General features: G+C 42.8%; 1 protein-coding gene across 2 annotated transcripts in view; it reads left to right on the plus strand.

The window, feature by feature from the left end:
* The window catches only part of ptk7a (protein tyrosine kinase 7a), a 96,772-nt gene that overhangs the window by 52,268 nt on the left and 22,072 nt on the right, over nt 1-22,432 (plus strand). For both annotated transcript variants that reach the window (XM_060941497.1, XM_060941498.1), the window contains 7 exons: nt 4,824-4,943; nt 9,380-9,529; nt 11,303-11,447; nt 11,570-11,697; nt 14,955-15,155; nt 18,442-18,594; nt 18,698-18,927. In XM_060941497.1, coding sequence (XP_060797480.1) covers nt 4,824-4,943; nt 9,380-9,529; nt 11,303-11,447; nt 11,570-11,697; nt 14,955-15,155; nt 18,442-18,594; nt 18,698-18,927 — 1,127 coding nt within the window. The remainder of the gene's footprint in view (nt 1-4,823; nt 4,944-9,379; nt 9,530-11,302; nt 11,448-11,569; nt 11,698-14,954; nt 15,156-18,441; nt 18,595-18,697; nt 18,928-22,432) is intronic.

A 22,432-nucleotide genomic window follows, 5' to 3' on the forward strand; every position in this document is an offset into this window, starting at 1 on the left:
TGCGGGTGAGTAGACACTGAGATGGATTCAGTGAGGTGTTCCACTTGCCCCAATCTAATGGAGGTGCTGGATGCACATGATCGCTGCACGGAGTGCCTTGGCATGCAACATCTAAGGGAGGCAGTGTCTGATCCATGCCCTTCCTGTGCGTTAATGCCGCTTACTGTTAGACAGGCGCGGTTGGCTGGTGTGGAACGTGCGTCTAGCAGTTTTCTGCTCTCGGATTCTCAGACACAGCATAAGCGTAAGCTTTAACCACCAGTGCATGCAAAACAGCGCAAAAAATCTAAGTCTTCTGAGTTAGAGCGTAAAGTGGAACTGCTCTCATCTACAATGGAGCGTCTGCTGCCTCTGCTTGCAAGGCCCCCCCCTACAGCAGGGGCACAGGTAGGTACTGTAGAGGAACAGCCTGCACCGCCTGCCTCCTTGTCGCCCGTTGGCTCATGTTCTCAGCCACCTGACCAAGAGGAAGTGATGTCTGTGGCTGCCTCAGACACCTTTTTCAGTCAGCCTTCTTCCTCGGCACAGCCACCAAGCGAAGTCCTGCCAGGTGTTGAGCCCCATGATTCAGGCAGTGATGTTACCTCTGGGCGATCTGGGGAGTCTGCCTCAGTGGTGGGTTCGGTGGAGGCCACACTGAAGGCTTTGCTTGCACGTTTGCAGTTGGACACCCCAGCGCCTCCTACCGGATCTGAGAACATGTTCCTGCGCCGTGTTCAGCGTGCCTCTCTGGTAATTCCACAGTGTCGTGACTTTACTTCTGTGGTGGCCTCTGCCCTGGAGGCTGCTACGAAACCTACCCGTCCAGACCAGATGTCTCGCATGCTTGCGGCGATGCAGGACCCTGGTGCTGTTGGCTTGGGTAGCATGCCAGTAGTCGAATCAAGCTTTGCTTCGCTCATTGTGTCTCCCACTTCGGGAGCAGGTGCATTGCCCTAACGCTGAGTGCCGCCGCACAGACGAGCTACTTTCTCGTGCTTACAACTCCTACTGCCTTTCTTGGCAGGGTGTCTAACTCGCTGGCACACATGCTTGTTATGCTGCACTCGACACTCAACACATCATCGGCAGACCCACTGGCGGCTGAGGTACTGGAACTTGCACTGCAGGCTATGGGTGTCATTGCTAACCAGTGTGGCACTACCTTGGGCACCTTGCTGCAAGCCCGTCGGCAAGTGTGGCTGGCTCAATCGCCTCTGCTAGAAGTATGCAGGAACAACCTGAGGCACCTCCCACTGGCACCTGGACAGGTCTTTGGGCCAGCAGCACAAGAGGCTCTTGACAGACATGTGTCGTTAGAGTCTCGCTCCCATCATGTGGGCGTAGCACCCACCTTCAGAGCTCCACCAAACCCTTCTGCCTCACGCTTTAGGCATGTGGCCAGTCCTGGTTTGTGTTCCGTAGATCTCGAGGACGCCTATTTTCACATACCCATTGCCGTGGACCACAGGCGCTTCCTTCGTTTTTTGTTCATGGGAAAGATTTTTCAGTTCAGAGTTCTCCCCTTTGGACTTTCTCTGGCGCCAAGGGTGTTCTCGAAATGTGTCCAAGTAGCACTAGAACCCCTTCAGAAGGAGGGTATAAGAGTGCTCCCTTACTTGGACGACTGGCTTCTTTGTGCGGCATTGCCCGAACAGGCCAGGGAACATGCTCACCGGTTGCTACTACACATTATGGCTCTGGGGTTCAGGGTGAACCAGAGGAAATGCAAACTGGTCCCAGTCCAGGCAACACGTTTCATCGGCCTTGCCCTGGATTCGAATACTATGCTGGCCAGTCCCACGCCAGACAGGATAAGTTCAATTCTCACTGGCGTGAACCACCTTCATGTCGGGGGAACTCAGCGTTATGTTTCTCTCCTTCGGCTGTTGGGGAAACTCACAGCGGCCTCAGTAGTCATTCCTCTGGGTCTTCTGTGGCTAAGGGCTTTTCAGAGATGGGTTCTTCAACTGCGTCTGTGTCCAGTGCGAGACAGGCACATGAGGGTGAGAATAACACGCCGTTGCATGCTCACGCTAAGACCTTGGTCCCAGGCACACTTTCTCACTCGTGGAGTTCCACTTGGTCCCCCACCGGGACGGTGGGAGGTTATCCGGACAGATGCTTCCCTCATGGGTTGGGGTGGAGTCTGGCGTCGGCAAGGTGTGAATGGCACCTGGCCTGTTCTGTGGTGCACGTCCCACATCAACACACTGGAGTTGATGTCGGTGTTTCTGACGTTGCGCCACTTTCAGGAAGTGCTGCGGGGCAAACATGTATTGGTACGTACAGACAATGTGGCAACTGTTTTCTATATCAATCATCAGGGGGGCACAAGGTCTGTAGCTGTGCTTCAGGTGGCTCACAGTCTCCTAGTATGGGCTCAGGACAACTTCCTTTCCATAAGGGCATCTTATCTACCTGGACGCCTAAACAGTGTGGCAGATGCTCTGTCACGCGGCAAGGTGTCTCAAGGGGATTGGAAACTGCATCCAGACACGGTGGAACAGATCTGGAAACTCTATGGGAGAGTAACTGTGGACCTGTTTGCGAGCAGTCAGACAACTCATTGTCCGACATGGTTTTCCCTGGGAGAAGAAACGGCAGCGTTGGGCCAGGATGCTCTGGCCCACGACTGGCCGAGGGCCATCCTTTATACCTTCCCCCTCTACCACTGTGGAGGACTCTCTGCCGTGTGCACGATCACGGTCACCATGTGCTATTGATAGCTCCTCATTGGCCATCCAGGCCATGGTTCCAGCTCCTGCTGTCACTACTAGTGGGACCCCCTTGTCAGCTGCCCAGCAGGCCCGACTTGCTGACGCAGATGGAGGGCAGGATTCAACACCCATGTCCTGAACGCCTGAAGCTCTGGGTGTAGCCCTTGGGGCCCCGGGGCTACTACTGGAGTGTTCAGAAGGGACCAGGAACACTGTGGTGAACGCACATGCAGAATCTACCCGACGCTTGTATGCAGGCAAGTGGAAGGTGTTCTGTGATTGGTGTGCAGAACGCAACATTGACCCCCTAAGCTGCTCTGTTCCACAGATTTTAGATTTCCTGCAGCACCTTTTAGAGCTTGGCAGGGCTGCATCTACACTTAAGGTGCATGTTGCAGCACTAACAGCCCACCGTTCAGAGGTTGGAGGTGTTTCACTTGGGTCCGACCGGCTGGTGGTAGCCTTTTTGAGAGGGGCAGTTCGTCTTAATCCTCCTCATTTTGTGCGGAGTCCGTCATGGGATCTGAACACTGTGCTCGAATCCCTTTGCTTGCCTCCTTATGAGCCTCTGGCAGCAGCTGACATTAAGTGGCTATCTGTTAAAACAGCTTTTCTCCTTGCATCACAACAGCCCGGCATGTGAGTGAGCTACATGCCCTCTCAGCGAGTACTGTTTGTCTTCGTTGGGGCCCTATGTTTGACAGTGTTTCATTGTAGCCTAACCCAGCTTTCCTCCCGAAAGTCTCATCTCCCCAGTTTAGCAACCAGCCGATTTTGCTGACTGCTATACCGGCGGACAGGACGGACTTGCGTGCTGAGTTGTACCCTGTCAGGGCTCTGAGGTTTTATTTTGATAGGACGGCAGCCTTTCGTACGACAGACCAATTGTTTGTTTTGGTGGCGCTCCGAGAGGAAGGCCTCTGTCCAAGCAGCGGCTCTCCCGTTGGGTTGTGGAGGCAATCACCTATGCCTATGAATCTATGGGACGTACTGTGCCCTCTCCTGTCCGCTGCCATTCGACACGTGCTCAGGCAACATCTTGGGCAGCTCTCCGGGGTGTACCACTCTCTGACATTTGTGCTGCTGCAACTTGGTCCAATACATGTACATTTGCCTGGTACTACAGGCTAAATGTTGCATCCATGCCATTGCTGTGTGCAGCTGTTCTTCCAGAAGGTGGTGATGCTCTTCTGAATTCCTCATGACTGGGTTGGTATTCGTCTTCCACTAGTGCTTTTAGCACCGCCCTGGCGGTCTGGAGTGAAGGAAATAGAACGCTGGTTACGAATGTAACCGTGGTTCTATGACCAAGTGGAAGACCGCCAGGGTTTTTGGTCACTCGGATTGCGCGAGAATGATCTTGAGGCCAAATGACGTGGGATGTTGCCTTATATAGGCAGGCACGTCATACGTCATGAGATGACAACTTTTGTATGCGACTCTCGAAACGCGCGGATGCAAAGATCCTTCCACTAGTGCTTTTAGCACCGCCCTGGCGGTCTTCCACTTAGTCATAGAACCACGGTTACATTCGTAACCAGCGTTTTCTACAATGCGGAAAGTCTTCAGGAAAAAGAGCTCTGTATTGCCTTCTGTGTTTTTCGTAACGTGAAAAGTTGCATTGTTTTATGTAATGGACTTCAAAATACAAATAAGAAATGCTGGTGAGGGAACAACGGTTTATAGCTGCTGGAACGTACGTGATGACAGGAACTAACTTGTCTTGAGGACATTCCATAGCATTAAATGTAAAATGTTAATGTTTAGAAAGCGTGTAGTAACTTAATTAAATTAATAACTTGAAGTCTACAAATTCCAGTCTTCCTCTGGTATGACTGGAACAGATCACTTTAGGACATTGTTATTGGAAAAGAATAAATTTCTGGGTGGTAAAAGTAACTCCGTTTCACGTTGGGCTGCATCACACCACTCCATTTTGGAGTATTTTCCGACAATAGCATGCACCGTTGGGTTTTATTAATTAGCCAAGTCAAGTTTATTTTTATAGCACTATTAACAATAGACATTGTTGCAAAGCAGCTTTACAGAATTTTAACTACTTTAAGCATGAGCTAATTTTATGTTCTTACACTCTTCATTATCTTTCTCTGCTTGGCCTCACAGAGCGGCTAAAGTTCACCCCGACGCCACGGTCCTTGCAATGCCAGGAGCTGGATAAGGAGGGCAGCCTGCAGTGTTCTGCCAAGGGTCGTCTGCCTCCTACCATCCTCTGGAGGAAAACTGGTGTGTATCTGCAGACAGAAGAAAGATTAAACATTCTGTGCATTTAGAACATTCCAGGAGCCGTTTTCATTAAGTTGTCTGGGATCCGTTTTCATGCACATGAAAACCAGAAAAAGGTAGCTACCTAAAAATAAGCTGATGTATAAAATGGCGTCGAGGCCAATTCTCCATTAATAGACCCCAGCCTGCATAAGATCATGTGCGTTATGTCCACATGTACAAGCTTTTATACCGTCTCTTCTGTGTATCGGTTATTAGTATAAATCTACAGGTGATAATAGAAAATTACGCTGATTGGTCGAGAGATTCGGACTATTTCTATATAATCACCTTGAGTGACTCGGCAAAATGGCGGCCAATCGCTTTGTCCCCGTAAGTGAGGAAGGATTACAAATGATGAAAGAAAATGCTGTTCCTAAAGGCACGAAAGATGCTACGAAGTTTGGTCTAAAATTATTCAAAGGTAAGGGGGAATTGTGATTTTATTTTAAAATATTTTGTGAGTCGGTGTAGATAAGTGACAAGTCTGTGCCGCACTGTTATTACATTTGCATGCTGCTTTTGAAGTTTGAAATTATTTTAATACAATTTTTTAAAAATAATCACCTGTGTATTTATACCAAAGCAATTATCTACCTCAGTCTCTGTGAATATCAATGGATAATAACCTTGACTTCGTCGAATAATTATCACACATTTTCTTCATACACAGTTGAAGTATGCATGCACCTAGGGCTACAGTTTCAGTTTTTTCAGAAACACCTGAGGAACCATTGCAAAGGTTTTTCCTTATAAAATGAATAATATAATGCACGTCAATTAGGTAAAATGCAAGAATGTTGAGCCAGGGAATCTTGCAACTACGCTAGTCAGAACCATCACAGAACTGCACGATCAAGAAGTTAGTGAAAGCAAGTTTATTCTCTGATCTGTTGACGTGTACGCAGCCCGAAGATGAAGAAATGATCGATCAGTCATCCTGCAGAAAAGTGCTTGTCAGCAAGGTTCTCAGCACTTTGTGTCCAGTTAATATTCTGTCTATTCATCTAAAATCACTTACTGTAGAGCTGGGATTCAGTCCAAGCTCTTGATTTTTATGTGATGATCTGTTCGACGTTGGCTTCAGGTCAGGACTCAATTCGAAGATAATGATCCTCATAAGCCAGACATTATCCTCATAACACACTTCTTTCACACCAACACTGGCCATGTCATCAAATGAACCAAAGCTTCCATTGTTTCCAACACTCGACGCAAACTCATGACTTTAATTGAGGATGCATTATATGTATTGAAGGAGAATGGTGCCTCTCCGTTTATACACATCAACAGAATACTTGCTTCACATCACTGATTTACTTTAAATCTGACTAGTGAGGTCTGTTAAGTTGTACTTTTGAAGCTGTCTCCATTCCTTAAGTGTTTTTATTACTTTGAGAATGGAAATAGTTTCCAATTCTGTCACACAGGTCACGTGTGACACGTGACTTGGACTTGAGCACTGATGACTTGGACTTGTACATTAACTGCATTCGGACTTGTAAATTGGAGACGAGGACTCGGATTTTTTTCTTTACTTTTTTTGTAACATGCCATAATAATTTGGCATAAGATATTTATATCTACATTAATTTTTGTACTAATTTCGTGCAAGAGTGTCACACCTGCAAGCTTTGGCGTGTGCATCAGACAGACTCTCGGGCGTGCCAAGTGGACTCGCACGTGCACCGTAAACAACTTGCACCTGCACAGGGTCAAGGCGCCTATATAAAAACTGTGAAAAGACTTACTTTGCGAAGTATTGAGTTGTGTTGCTGACACATTACCGTTCCTGTTTCTCGTCTTTGATTCTGCAGAGTCTACAATAGCCTGTTTGTGCCTCGCTTGACTTACTGCCTGTTTCACGGTTTTATGATTTTGCCTGCCGTTCTGGATTGTTTACCTGTCTTCACTTTGTATTAATAAACACACCTTCTGCACTTAGATCCGTCTCCCAACCATCTCTGACAGAATACTTCACACTCCCTGACGAAGAGAACGCACATTCACCTGTTCATATGTCATGTTCAGGAACAAACTGTTAATGGTGCTAAAACAGCCACCATCAAATGGTGCAGTTGGAGTCTTGTTCTCGGATTCGACTCGGATCAAGAGTGGACTCGACTCAATTTTTTTTTTTTAATGACTTGGACTTGACTCTGACTTGAACTTTGGGGACTCGAGACTGGACTCGGACTTGAGGTTTAGTGACTCGACTACAACACTGGGTCAGAGTAATCATAACTGTATGCATATTTCAAATCAAGCCTACTTTTTATAAATTCCAATGTTTGCCAGGGATCCCAGACATCCGCTATTTAGCGGAATTCCGCTATTTTTCTAGCCAAAGTGGTGGGTTTTTTTTTTGTTTTTTTTTTTAATCTCTTGTATATCTGTTAAAAATATGTTTGTTTAAGTAAAATGACCAGCAGAATACGTTCTGATTTGGTTTGCTTGTTTAGCGATGTTTTTGTCAGCTTCGTTTGTTCTCGTTGACATTCGGGAACATTCGGAAGTTAAATTGATGTAAATACCGCGAGACTGTACGCGATAGAACGAGAAAACAATATGGCTGTGCCCATTTGCTAGAAAATGCGTTTTAACTCCATTCGTGCTTTTGTTTCTAATGCGTTGAACTTAATTCAATATTCAGGGCTGTGAAATTTTCGTGGAATTCCGCGGATTCTGTCGCGAAAAATATCATCTTCACAAAACGTCTATTTTTGCATTAAAAATCATTGGGGGGGGTCTAGTCGGTTTTAATCGCCTTGCATGAGACCGGCGGCTCAATACAGCCGGACTTGCGGAGTTTTATGCCAGCTGAGCGTGGAACACATCTTGACTGTGACTCAGGAGCAGTGTTGCCAGATTGGGCGGTTTCAAGTGAATTTTGGTGGGTTTTGAACATATTTTGGGCTGGAAAACGTCAGCAGTATCTGGCAACACTAGAGCTAAAAATAGCTATTGCGTGACCTGGCACCGCGTACGTGAATTTTGTACTTACAGGGTGCAAGATCAGACATAGTTAAGATGCCATCAAAAAGGAAAGCTAAGGAGGTGTTTGAGAGAGATGCAAAGAGGGCTAGAAAAGAACACACAGACAGACTGAAGGAAAAGATGAAAAAGAACAAGTTTGCAAAACTGAAAGAGATGGTGTTAAAGAAAAGAAAATTAAAAGACTTTCATTAGATGCTGTTTGACAGACTATGAACATTTTGTAAATAGCTTTAATAGAGGAATGCAAATACTATAGAACTAATAACTAATAGCCTTACTGAAAGATGAATTGAAAGAAATAGCTGGGAGTGATGCAAAGAGGAATAGAAGGAGCCAGAAGTAAAAGAAAAAATGTAAATAATATATTAGATAAACATTAGTTGTTGTTTTTTTTTTAAACTTTTGCTCTGTAGACAAGAGACATTGTGACAGATTCTTGGAAAAAGCCAGGACATAATACAAGAATTAAGTGTAATTTGGAAGACAACAGGTATCTCTCACTTAAATATTGAGCATGATTTTTCACAGTCATTTTGAAAGGCCTATCAAAGTTTTCTTTTATTAACATTTATTTAAATTATTTACACTTTTTTTTTTTACTTTTATTTTGATGAAGAGATAAAATACATAGGCACTTATTAGATATTTCAAGGTATTTTACATGGATCTTTCATTTTAAAAGAGAAAACTGTTGATAGGTATTTTATATGGCAAAATGAAGACCAAGACTAGTCAAATATTTACTTGTTGAGATCAATTTTTTACTTGCAGGAAATGCTCAGAATACACCATATAACACCTAAAATGGCTTGGTGTCTGGGGCCCTGCGGGGGGCTGTGCCCCCCAGACCCCCCCTTTTCCTCGGATTTCTTTACAATTTCACAGCCCTGAATATGTCGTGGAAAAAAGATATCGTCCATAAAAGAGATAGCGGAACAGTGTCCGGGTTAGAAGAAGTATATTCTTCAAAGCTACATTTTCATCTAATTTTTATAAATAACAATTTTTTTTTGCCACTTATGTCATTGATTACAAAATATGGCATCAAATAGATACACATGATTGTTAAATTCTGTTGCTTTTCTATGCTAAATCTATGTAAAAAAAATGTGTTCTATAGCATCTTTAAATGTTAAAATCTCAACAGCTTCAGGGGGCTTGCAGCCCCCTTGACCCCTGCTGATAGTTTCTTACATTCCTCTATTTTTTTCAATTACTGCTGGGATCCCTGGTTTGCGTGTTTTGGAATGACGTCTCCATTGTGCAGATATTTTGCCCTTAATGACGGGATTGTTATGAAGCAGTGAAACGTCTTAGAATGTGTTGGCCCAGCAGCAGCTGCTGTAGGACGTGTGTGTGGGCATGTTTTTATATCGGTTTGTTTGTGCTGCCCCCTGCAGATGGCAGTGAGCTCCCTGCTTGGGTGGAACAGAATGGAGGCACTCTGCTTTTCTCCAAAGTGACACGGGCAGATGCAGGCAACTACACCTGTGTGGCCTCCAACAGCCTGCAAGGAGAGATCCGTGCTGTGGTCCAGCTCACTGTCGCAGGTACAGTACAGCATTGTGCAAAGGCTCAGTACTCATGTACTGAAATGCTGAGGTGTTCCTTGAACACAGGCCATAACACATTACTGTGGAGCATTTTACAAGTTTTAATTTTAGCTTTGGGAATGTTTTCCCATTCAAAGTCAGATCCTTCATCTATACACAGTATGAAATGCTCAAAAGTAGGTTTGTATTAGAAACGGAGCTCCCACTCCGTTTGTAAGTTTGCAGTTGCCAGATATTGAATGATTTTTTAAATTTCACTAATCTTCAAAATCATTCCCAGTGTTCATCTTTTTTTTTTCCTTTTAAATACTACAGTTCTGTTGCTCTAACAGCATTTCTGATGCAGTAGTTCCAACTGTGATTCGTATCACATCGCAGTTTATTACTAATGTGCTCGTTCTAATATGCTATGGTTTCTATAGTAACAACTCATTCACAGGGGCTTGTATAGCAGAGGTTCCACATAAAAATCATCTTCAGTTGACCATCGGTATCAATGGTGTCAGTTGTGCGGTCTTTGTTGATGGGCACGAGCATGGCTAGTGAGGCCAATTCTGGAATAACACACTCTAGGGCACTGGAATGACATGGCAGGGCTTGCAGATGTGGAGGCTTTCCTGCGTTCTCTAGCACCTAGGACTCTATCACGCCTAAACCGTTCAAAGTTCATACAGGCCTCTTTTGTCTTGGAGCACCACTTGATTCTGTCTCTCGCACAGGCTTCTAGGTCTTTGGCAGGGAGGTCGCAGTGTTTAAGGCTCTCTTTTTTGTTGTCCTTGTAGCGTTTTTTAGGGCGCCCAAGATTTCTGTGTGCTCATAAAAATATCTTTATTTTGCAAAGAAAAACACTGAATGGTTGACGTGGTGAAGCTTTCTGTAAGGAGGCATTTATTTAATATTTACAAATGGAGTTATTAAAGTTAACTGTAACTATGAAAGGTTAAAATGTATAATGTACGGTAATGTTGTGGTACAGGAAGGTAATCTGCTTCGGGGTGGTAACACATCACACTAACCCAGTGTGGATTCTTTTCTTCTCATAGCATGTTCTGAAGTTTTTTATTCTTTACTTAAACAGTAGTCGTGCAGGCGCTATAAGTTGTTTGAGTTGTCATGGCAACAAGCTGACATTACCTATTTCTTAGGTCTTGACTGAATAGAATTTGACTGTTTTCAAATGATTTTTGTGGTTAAAAAGGTTATCACAGAACACACACTACTGATAATTTAGACGTTGGGTGTTATTTGTTGAACTTGAAAGGTGCTGGCTCAAAAGAATCGTCCCACGATCCAGCTCGTTTTTGTTGACTCATGGGCCACTGTGTTTTGAAAGCACATGACCACTACTCTGTTATCACTCTGCAAATTCACTGGGAGCGATCCATTCGGAATCCATCTCTAACTTTTCCTTCATCTATGAGTTATACGTGGAAGCTTTTGAACAAAATATGCCTCATCTTTTCTTTTCTTTCCTTCATGGCCGTCAGCGAGACAACCGAGGCCGGTTCAGGTCCATTACGACAGCATAACCATATGAAAACTGCACGGATCAGTTGGTTAGAATTTAAAATAAATAAATATACTTTGACAAAATATCATCAATTTCATGATAGAATTTAATATGGCTTAGAATGTTGCGGAGTTGTTTTTGGAATATCATTAGCATCAGAAATGGCGACTTGGTATTTGGCGAAGAGGATTCTGAGAAGGGTGAGCCAGCCCCTTTAATGCAGAAACCTGCTAGAAATTGTCACTCTGCCCCTCTTTTAGTGTATGTGGCATTCAAGCTGAAGCCAGAGAACACTACTGTGTATCAGGGTCACACTGCTGTGCTGCACTGCCAAGCCACAGGAGATCCTTCACCCTTCATCCAGTGGAAAAAGAAAGACAAATTCCTTGAGTCCAACAAGAGCAGGTAAAAAAAAAAAAAACTGATTGAAAATTGCTTGTCCAGAACTAAGTGAATAATCTTCTGCCAAATGAATTCAGTTCAAACTCCTTCAGTTGATTTTCTTGTTTATGGGGTGTGTATGAAAGGTTCCAGACAATGCCCAATGGCTCTCTGGTTATTCATGATGTCAGTACAGAGGACACAGGCAGCTACACCTGCATTGCTGGGAACAGCTGCAACATCGCGCACACATCTGCAGAGCTCTATGTTGTGGGTGAGTTGACACGGAGCAAAACCATTAATGGATTTAGCAGAGGTGGACAATAATGAAGTACATTTACTTAAGTACATAAGAGAGCTGTTATATAGCTGAATTACAGACCTTTCTTGGTGTTTGCAATTTTTACAGCAGTGTCTGAAAGGTACAGTACCAGTTAAAAATTTGGACACCACCCAATTCAGTATTTTTCTTTATTTTTGTCACTTCATGTCTTAGTGATGTTCTGTCGTTTCTCTTTACTTAGTTGAGCGCTTCTTGATATAATATGGATTACTACAGTTGTAGAATAGGGCTATTTACTGTTTGATCTCAAACGCATTAAGAAGGCAAGAAATTGCACTAATTAACTTTTGATGAGGCACATCTGTTAATTGAAAAGCATTCCAGGTGACTCCCTTCACCTCCAGGTGAAGTTGGTTAAGATGATGCCAATAGTGTGCAAAGCGTCAAGATAAATGGTGGCTACTTTGAAGAATCTACAACCCCGATTCCAAAAAAGTTGGGACAATGTACAGATTGTAAATAAAAACGGAATGCAATGATGTGGAAGTTTCAAAATTCCATATTTTATTCAGAATAGAACATAGATGGCATGTCAAATGTTTAAACTGAGAAAATGTATCATTTAAAGAGAAAAAATTAGGTGATTTTAAAATTTCATGACAACACCACATCTCAAAGTTGGGACAAGGCCATGTTTACCACTGTGAGACATCCCCTTTTCTCTTTACAACAGTCTGTAAACGTCTGGGGACTGAGGAGACAAGTTGCTCAAGTTTAGGGATAGGAATGTTAACCCATTCTTGTCTAATGTAGGATTCTAGTTGCTCAACTGTCTTAGGTCTTTTTTGTCGTATCTTCCGTTCTATGATGCGCCAAATGTTTTCTATGGGTGAAAGATCTGGACTGCAGGCTGGCCGGTTCAGTACCCGGACCCTTCTTCTACGCAGCCATGATGCTGTAATTGATGCAGTATGTGGTTTGGCATTGTCATGTTGGAAAATGCAAGGTCTTCCCTGAAAGAGACGTCGTCTGGATGGGAGCATATGTTGCTCTAGAACCTGGATATACCTTTCAGCATTGGTGTCTTTCCAGATGTGTAAGCTGCCCATGCCACATGCACTAATGCAACCCCATACCATCAGAGATGCAGGCTTCTGAACTGAGCGCTGATAACTTGGGTCATCCTTCTCCTCTTTAGTCCGAATGACACGGCGTCCCTGATTTCCATAAAGAACTTCACATTTTGATTCGTCTGACCACACAGTTTTCCACTTTGCCACAGTCCATTTTAAATGAGCCTTGGCCCAGAGAGGACGTCTGCGCTTCTGGATCATGTTTAGACATGGCGGCTTCTTTGAACTATAGAGTTTTAGCTGGCAACAGCAGATGGCACGGTGAATTGTGTTCACAGATAATGTTCTCTGGAAATATTCCTGAGCCCATTTTGTGATTTCCAATACAGAAGCATGCCTGTATGTGATGCAGTGCCGTCTAAGGGCCCGAAGATCACGGGCACCCAGTATGGTTTTCCGGCCTTGACCCTTACGCACAGGGATTCTTCCAGATTCTCTGAATCTTTTGATGATATTATGCACTGTAGATGATATGTTCAAACTCTGCAATTTTACACTGTCGAACTCCTTTCTGATATTGCTCCACTATTTGTCGGCGCAGAATTAGGGGGATTGGTGATCCTCTTCCCATCTTTACTTCTGAGAGCCGCTGCCACTCCAAGATGCTCTTTTTATACCCAGTCATGTTAATGACCTATTGCCAATTGACCTAATGAGTTGCAATTTGGTCCTCCAGCTGTTCCTTTTTTGTACCTTTAACTTTTCCAGCCTCTTATTGCCCCTGTCCCAACTTTTTTGAGATGTGTTGCTGTCATGAAATTTCAAATGAGCCAATATTTGGCATGAAATTTCAAAATGTCTCACTTTTGACATTTGATATGTTGTCTATGTTCTATTGTGAATACAATATCAGTTTTTGAGATTTATAAATTATTGCATTCCATTTTTATTTACAATTTGTACTTTGTCCCAACTTTTTTGGAATCGGGGTTGTAAAATATGAAACCTATTTTGTTTGTTTTTTAACACTTTTTAAAACCACATAATTCCATTTATTTTTTTGGCGGTCCGGTTTCCATCAAATCCTGCGCTCTGATTGGCTGGCGAGCGGGTCCATATCCTACGGTACGGACCCCAGTTACGGACCTCTGGCGACTCGCTTGTTCACAACAATATAGTAGCGTTTTTTTGTCAACATTTATCTTTTTTATAAGATTGATTTACAAGATTTTTATCAAAAATCTTGTAAATTTTTGCCAGCATTTCTCAGCGTAATAGCATTAATTTTACATCATGCATAGCAATAACGACAGTGTTCACAGCGAAAGCGAGTTTTACTACCCTGAGGAAGAAGAAATAAAAGAAAACTAAAGGAGAAAACTAAAACCTGTAACTGTTGCCAACGCCGAGCAAAAACATGGCTGAATCCTGAATGACTCAATTTTGTATAAATAGGGGACTACATAGGCGGCAAAATGTAACTTGTTTGTTTTTTTTCTGCCATGGAAGTGCACTTGTATACCGAGGAGGAAGCCATTTGCATTACAGCCGTGAATGAGGATTCAAAATGGCGGCTCGGCTCGGTTTTCCCTTTCGGGCGCTCTCGTTTTCTGTTAGAATTTGGTAAAGAAAAAATAAATGTTATTTACCAGCTTAAGGTCGGTCTGTGGTGAAATACCGTGACCCCGGCCTTGAATACTGACCTCGGTCACGGTATTTCACGATACGGACCTCCCAGCTGGTAAATTTTGTTATTTCATAGTTTTGATGTGTTCAGTATTGTTCTACAATGTAGAACATAGTCACAATACAGAAAAACCTATGAATAAGCTGAGGTGTCCAAACTTTTGACTGGTACTGTATTTCCAGGAAGTTGAACCATAGCGCTGGGCCCAACCTAAAAGGATTTTATTATTTAGCTTTAAAGGGCAACAGAAATAATTGTGGGAAGAATTTCCTCTGGAACAGACGACAGTAGGATTTCAAAATCAGTCTTGCACAACTTGCAACATACAAAGTGATAATGCTGTATTAAAGAGGGGGGGTCAAGCAAAGTACATTTAGTCTGCGTTTCTTTACCATCTATATTGCCTTTGTCCCCTTGATTAGTAAATGTATTAGTTGATTAGTCTCTGTAACCCTTACTGTATATTATTGGTGTGTTTGTGGTTGTAGAGAAGCCAGTGCAGCCCTCTCTGGCAGATGATGAGAGAGCTCCCTACAAGATGATCCAGACTGTCGGGTTATCTGTGGGCGCAGCTGTTGCTTACATCATTGTCGTGCTTGGCCTCATGTTCTACTGCAAGCAAAGACGCAAAGCTAAGAGACTGCAGAAGAGCCAGGACAAAGAGGAGCCCGAGATGGAGTGTCTCAATGGTGTGTGTTTGTGCAAACATATAGCGTATATAGAGTATTGTCACATCACAAAACTAAAAGAGCAAATATAATTTCCTTTCAGTTACCAAGGCTCTGGTTAGGTTAGGTGTAGACATAGCAGTAATTAGCTCCAGTAATCATTATACAGTATCAGTCGAAGGTCCTACCAAATATGGCTATAACTAGCTGTGACGACACTAGTTACGTTTTTATCCCCCACTGGCCGAAAGGCCCGAAGGGGGATTATGTCGAGGCGATGTCCATCCGTCTGTCCTGGGAAGCTTCTGAAATCAACTCCTCTCTCAATTTTTGGAGAAATTTCACGAAACTTGGCAGGATTCTTTGTTATATGTCGATACTATGCATATTGCAGTTTCCTTAAATTCGGTCACATTTTATCAGAGTTACAGCCATTGATTAATAATTATACTTTGGCAATTTCATGAGTGTGTTTTCCTTCTGAAATCAACTCCTCTCACAATTTGTGGAGGAATTTCACCATACTTGACAAGATGCAGTACTATCCGTATTGTAATTTTGTTCAATTCAGTCGCATTTTACCAGAGTCGTGGCCCTTGATTAACAACCTTGTACTTTCACAATTTCATGAAGGTGTGCTTGCCTTCTGACATCAACTCCTCTCACAATTTTTGGACAAATTTCTCGAAGCTTGGCAAAAGGCCTTGTTATATGATGCTAATATGCATATTGCGATTTAATTTAGTTTGTGAAAATTTTACCAGAGTTTTGACCTTTGATTAAATAACTTGTACTTTGACAGTTTCATGAAGGTGTACATTCTTCTGAAATCAACTCCTCTCACAATCTGTGGAGGAATTTCACAAAGGTTTTGTTATGAGAGTTATACGCATATTGAAATTTAGTTTAATTTGGGCAAATTTTACCAGAGTTATGCCCTTGATTATTAACGAATCTGTACTTTGGCAATTTCATCAAGGTGTGCTTGCTTTCTGAAATCAACTTCCCTCGGTTTTTGGAGGAATTTCACGTAAATTGGCAAAAAGTTTATCGCCCACTGGCCGAAAGGCCCAAAGGGGGATTGTCATGATGGCCATCTGTCCATTCGTCCCAGGAAGGGTGCTCACCTTCTGAAATCTACTCCTCTCACAATTTTTGGAGGAATTTCATGAAACTTGACAGGATTCTTTGTTATATGTCGGTAATACGCATATTGCAATTTCGTTCAATTCAGTTGCATTTTACCAGAGTTATGCCCTTGATTTACCAAACTTGTATTTTGACAATTTCATGAGGGTGTATTAAGCACTTATAGCATAGATATAGTTGCCAGCAGGGGATATTGTGCTCTCAGAGCACTCTTGTTAGTTAAATGTGACATACCCCTTTTCCACAAGTTGAAGCAGTGCCTTGAGGTCTTAATAAAATGTCTGTGAAATGCTTTGATCAACCTGGCGACTTGTCCAGGGTGTACCCCGCCTTTCACCCGTAGTCAGCTGGGATAGGCTCCAGCTTGCCTGCGACCCTGTAGAACAGGATAAAGCGGCTAGAGATAATGATATGAGATGCTTTGATCAAAATACCATAAAGATAAAACACCACAGCTCCCTTCTCACTCTGTCTAAACAGCTCTGTTCAGAATGACCGGTTTGAGCACCTGTTCCTTTAAACGATGAGCCACTGTCCACCCCACCCCCTTTTTACTGGCCAATCAGGTAGCACTTTCATCATGAAATATTCTTTCACAAAGGCCGTTCACAAGACATGAGTGGAGAGTGTCAGATGAGGGGTGGGATAATTCTAATGAGCTCCACTTGTGACATAGAAAGAGGAGCCAAATCTAAATGACTTGTTGAAGCACATTTTCTGAAATGGGCACAACAAAGAAACTGACTGGGTGTCTTATTTCAGAGTTTATGGGTTGGTAGACTCCAGATACCCAAATGTATGTGCACAAGCACTGAAAAAGTGAGTTTTTCATAATCCCGGTGTACAAAATCACTCACTCATTCACTACTCACTATATAGGGAATTCTATTTAACCCTTTGGTGACTGACCCCTTGAAAATGGTTCCTCCAGGAACCATGACATTTCAGTTGTCAAGACAACGGAAAAACTAAAATACAAATACAAGAGCATTTTGTTTTGTGCACAAGAGCATTGTGACGTATCTTTCTGTTTTTGTATTTTAGTTTTTCCGTTGTCTTGACAACTGAAACGTCATCGTTCCTGGAGGAACCATTTTCAAGGGGTCAGTCACCAAAGGGTTAAAGGACTATATAGTGAACTCATTGGTAAAATGGGGGGGGACACGCATATTTTCGGTCACTACTCCGCCGCGCTGTTAATTATGTGCCAGATCAGTCGGCTGGTGGGTTTTCAGAATAATAAATCCATGATTGTATTTTTGTGATAAATACACATTATACTGAGCGCATTTCCAACATTAATCAATACAAAGTACTTTGTGTCTGCTGCATCTCAGTTCTTTTAAATCAAGGCTCAACGCTTTCTTCTTTGCTGCTGCCTTTCATTAAATCAAATTTGAGGCTTTTGATTAATTCCTCTCTCTGCACTATAACTTTTATTCTTGTATTTTAGCTTAGTTTATTTTAGCTTATTTTCTATTCTCTACTGTTTTTAATTGTACTTGAATGTCCGTTTGTTTCTTCCCCCCCCCCCCCCCCCCCCCCCCCCAGTGCGACTGCAATGCATGATGGTATATATTGCTTGGTTAGTGACCATCGGTTGTACACTACTTTTCACGGTGCATTGTGGGATACTATGAGTCCACTATATAGAGTGTAATAATTCACTATACATTCAGACAGCACTACAGAATAGTGAACTCACTATATAGTCCACTATGTAGTGAGTGATTTCGAGCACAGGAAAATATGTCCCTTTTAAAGAGTAACTGTTTTCTAGTGATTTACATTTTAACAAAGTTTGCGTGCACTCTTTCTTAATGACTATATTTTATCCTAGAATCGACAGATTTCTTCAGCATTCAACATAACTCCAGTTCATTTTTATGTAAAATGTTCTATAATGTACAGAATAATGAACACCTTAGTGCTGTAATTTAGAATGACTGACTATTCAAATTTATAAAACCTATTAATGGTACGATCTCTACACACTATTGTTCTTGAACATGAAATCAGTTCACTGACAGCTTGGTTGTTAATGTTCCATTTCAAAAGACTGCAATCCTATAATTAATAGACCTGAACTAAAATTATGTACGCATTAGACTGGATGATTTGTCGTATGTAATCATAAGTTTCCTGACGTCTCCTACAGGGGGTGCTGTGCAGCAGAATGGCCAAACCACAGCGGAGATTCAGGAAGACATGCTGCTAAACGCCATGCCTTCTACTGGGAACAACAAACGCCACAGCACTCAAGACAAACTTCAGTTCCCCCGTGCCAGCCTGACCGCCATCACAACTCTGGGTATTACCTGAAAACCTTTCTTGCTAAAATCGTATGTGACAAGAAATTTTGTGGCAGACAAGCAGCATCCATGTTGAACGTGTGCGCTCACGTTCTTTCTCAGGTAAGGGAGAGTTTGGTGAGGTGCTCCTGGCCAAGGTGAAGACCAGTGAGGATGAGGAAGAAACGGCGGTTCTAGTGAAGAGTCTGCAGGCCAAAGATGAGCAGGTGCAATCAGATTTTCGAAAGGAATGCGAGATGTTTGCTAAACTCAGCCACCAGAACATCACACGTCTGCTGGGTGTGTGCAGAGAAGCAGAGCCATACTACATGATCCTGGAATACACCGATATGGTGAGTCATTCCTCTGCCTCCATGCAGTGTTGAGAAATCGCCCTCAATATCTAACCTTATCTGTAAAATTATTTACAAAACGTGCCATAACGAAGGGTGTAAGTGATGAAGGCAAAATTTTGGCTTTGTCTAAGTTTTTCCAAATTTCAGCCCAGTATTGAGAAAGAAAAGAAAGGGAAAGAGGCTGCACGATGTATACAGATATTTATTCGCACAGACGCGTTTCGGCATGTGCCTTCCTCAGTGTGCTCAAGTACATCAGTGTTACTACAAATCTTAAATACCCACACCCATGTACACACCCCCATCATCAACATGGGTAAATTTGAGCAAGATTTCATCTACTCTAATAATCCTTTTAAGCAACATTTAATGTTGTGGTATAGGTGCAGTGGTGCTTGAAAGTTTGTGAGCCCTTTAGAATTTTCTGTATTTCTGCATAAATGTGACCTAAAACATCAGATGTTCACACAAGTCCTAAAAGTAGATAAAGAGAACCCAGTTAAACAAATATTATACTTGGTCATTTACTTATTGAGGAATGATCCAATATTACATATCTGTGAGTGGTAAAAGTATGTGGACCTTTGCTTTCAGTATCTGGTGTGACCCCCTTGTGCAGCAATAACTGCAACTAAACGTTTCCGGTAACTGTTGATCAGTCCTGCACACCGGCTTGGAGGAATTTTATCCCATTCCTCCGTACAGAACAGCTTCAACTCTGGGATGTTGGTGGGTTTCCTCACATGAACTGCTCGCTTCAGGTCCTTCCACAACATTTCCATTGGATTAAGGTCAGGACTTTGAATTGGCCATTCCAAAACATTAACTTTATTCTTCTTTAACCATTCTTTGGTAGAACGACTTGTGTGCTTAAGACCTCTGCATGCTCTTGCGACAAGGCTTTTGCAGATAGCTTTTCGCAGACAGTTGTAATTTATCGTTGAGCGGGGAGTAATAGGCGTGCGCGATGTTATTCACTGCCACAACGCAAGGGGGCGCGAAATCGCTAGGAGTAGTTGGTGGGTGTGGTTAGTGGAGTGTTTATCCTCAGGTTACTTATAATGACTAGAACTGGAGTCGTATAGATGTACGTACTTCCTCACTTCCTCGATCAACCGCTCTTCGTGCTGCTCCATCTTCGCTCGTGTTTTTAAAAATGGCGGTCGTGAAAACAAACCAAACCAGGAAAGTAGGGAAGCGGAAGTGCGTGTACAGCGGATGTAGAGTGGACCAATCAGAGCCCTCTTGTCTGTGATGCTGCCTGTGAGGCTTCTGCGGTGGTCACAATTTTTGGGAGGTGTGCGCAGAGCGTCTGCGAAGGTGGGGGGGCTACGCAGACACTGTCTGCGACGCCGTCTGCGAGGACTGGGTTGTCAGCATAAATTGGCCTTTAGGGTCGTTGTCTTGCTGCATGACCCACCTTCTCTTGAGATTCAGTTCACGGACAGATGTCCTGACATTTTCCTTTAGAATTCGCTGGTATAATTCAGAATTCATTGTTCCATCAATGATGGCAAGCCGTCCTGACCCAGATGCAGAAAAACAGGCCCAAACCATAATACTACCACCACCATGTTTCACAAATGGGATAAGGTTCTTATGCTGGAATGCAGTGTTTTCCTTTCTCCAAACATAACGCTTCTCATTTAAACCAAAAAGATTTATTTTGGTCTCATCCGTCCACAAAACATTTTTTTTTCCCAGTAGCCTTCTGGCTTGTCCACATGATCTTCAGCAAACTTCAGATGAGCAGCAATGTTCTTTTTGGAGAGCAGTGGCTTTCTCCTTGCAACCCTGCCGTGCACACCATTGTTCAGTGTTCTCCTGATGGTGGACACATGAACTTTAGTTAATATGAGAGAGGCCTTCAGTTGCTTAAGTTACCCTGGGGTCCTTTGTGACCTCGCTGACTATTACACGCCTTGCTCTTGGAGTGATCTTTGGTCGACCACTCCTGGGGAGGGTAACAATGGTCTTAAATTTCCTCCATTTGTACACAATCTGTCTGACTGTGGATTGGTGGAGTCCAAACTCTTTAGAGATGGTTTTGTAACCTTTTCCAGCCTGATGAGCATCAACAACGCTTTTTCTGAGGTCCTCAGAAATCTCCTTTGTTTGTGCCATGATACACTTCCACAAACGTGTTGTGAAGATCAGACTTTGATAGATCCCTGTTCTTTAAATAAAACAGGGTGCCCACTCACACCTGATTGTCATCCCATTGATTGAAAACACCTGACTCTAATTTCACCTTCAAATTAACTGCTAATCCTAGAGGTTCACATACTTTTGCCACTCACAGATATGTAATATTGGATCATTTTCTTCAATAAATAAATGACCAAGTATAATATTTTTGTCTCATGTGTTTAACTGGGTTCTCTTTATCTACTTTTAGGACTTGTGTGAAAATCTGATGTTTTAGGTCATATTTATGCAGAAATATAGAAAATTCTAAAGGCTTCACAAACTTTCAAGCACCACTGTACATTATATATTTTTTTTATATGGCTAGGTTCAAAGGAAGAACTGGTCACTTTTAGTAACTGTGAATACCCAAGTGCCTTCTATTAAATTCACATTGAATTGTGATGACAAGGTTATGCCATACTTGGATGTTCTAGTGAAAAATTTGGAGAAATCATTGCACACAGTGATCTATTAGAAAGAAACCGATCGTAACGCTTATTTAGATTATCAAAGCTTCCATCCGCCTTCACTTAAACGCAGCTTGCCTTGTAGCCAACTTTTAAGAGTATGTCGTATCTGCAATAGTGAAGTGTTTGAGAGGCAAGCAGGAGAGTTATGCCAAAGATTTCTTGACGGGGGGCATGCCCCAGTCTTATTGCAGGGTTGCCTAGAGCAGGTGTGCGCTATTCAATGCTCTGATTTCATGACCAATCACGCGCACACAGACACTTAATACTAACATGCCAGTTACCTTCGTGTCCACTTATTGGCAGATATCAAGTACACTACAAAAAATATTGTCCATCGTCATTGGCACATTTTAAGTAGTGATCCAAACACTGGCCATGCTTTTCAAGATCTCCTGTGTGCTTGCTATAAAAGACCACCCAACTTGAGAGACCATTTGGTACGGTCATGTCTTCCTGCATTAACTTCATCGTTTCCCTTTAAAGCATATACGCAGAACAGTGGCCTCACTTTTTGTTTATAAATGCCTTGAGACCTCAAGAATGGCACAGGAATAGTTTTAAGCGTTAACAATAAATATAATGTAGTAATTTTTACGATTAAAGTGATTTATATAGGTAGCGGTCTGAGTGAATGACCTTGACATCTGTGACGTCACAGCAGGAAGTGTATCGGTCTCATCGCCATTTCCGCTATAGACCCCTTTCACTGACGTCACCCGAAACCGGAAGTAAACAGACCCTGCGCCATATTGGAAGACCAACAAACTCGTGATTAGGGGGAAATAACGGCAGCGGTATGTGAACCCACGAGAATAAAGTGGAGTGGCAAACGACTTTAAACA

The sequence above is a fragment of the Neoarius graeffei genome, chromosome 15 (genome assembly GCF_027579695.1).
Source record: "Neoarius graeffei isolate fNeoGra1 chromosome 15, fNeoGra1.pri, whole genome shotgun sequence".
Taxonomy (NCBI): Eukaryota; Metazoa; Chordata; class Actinopteri; order Siluriformes; family Ariidae; genus Neoarius; species Neoarius graeffei.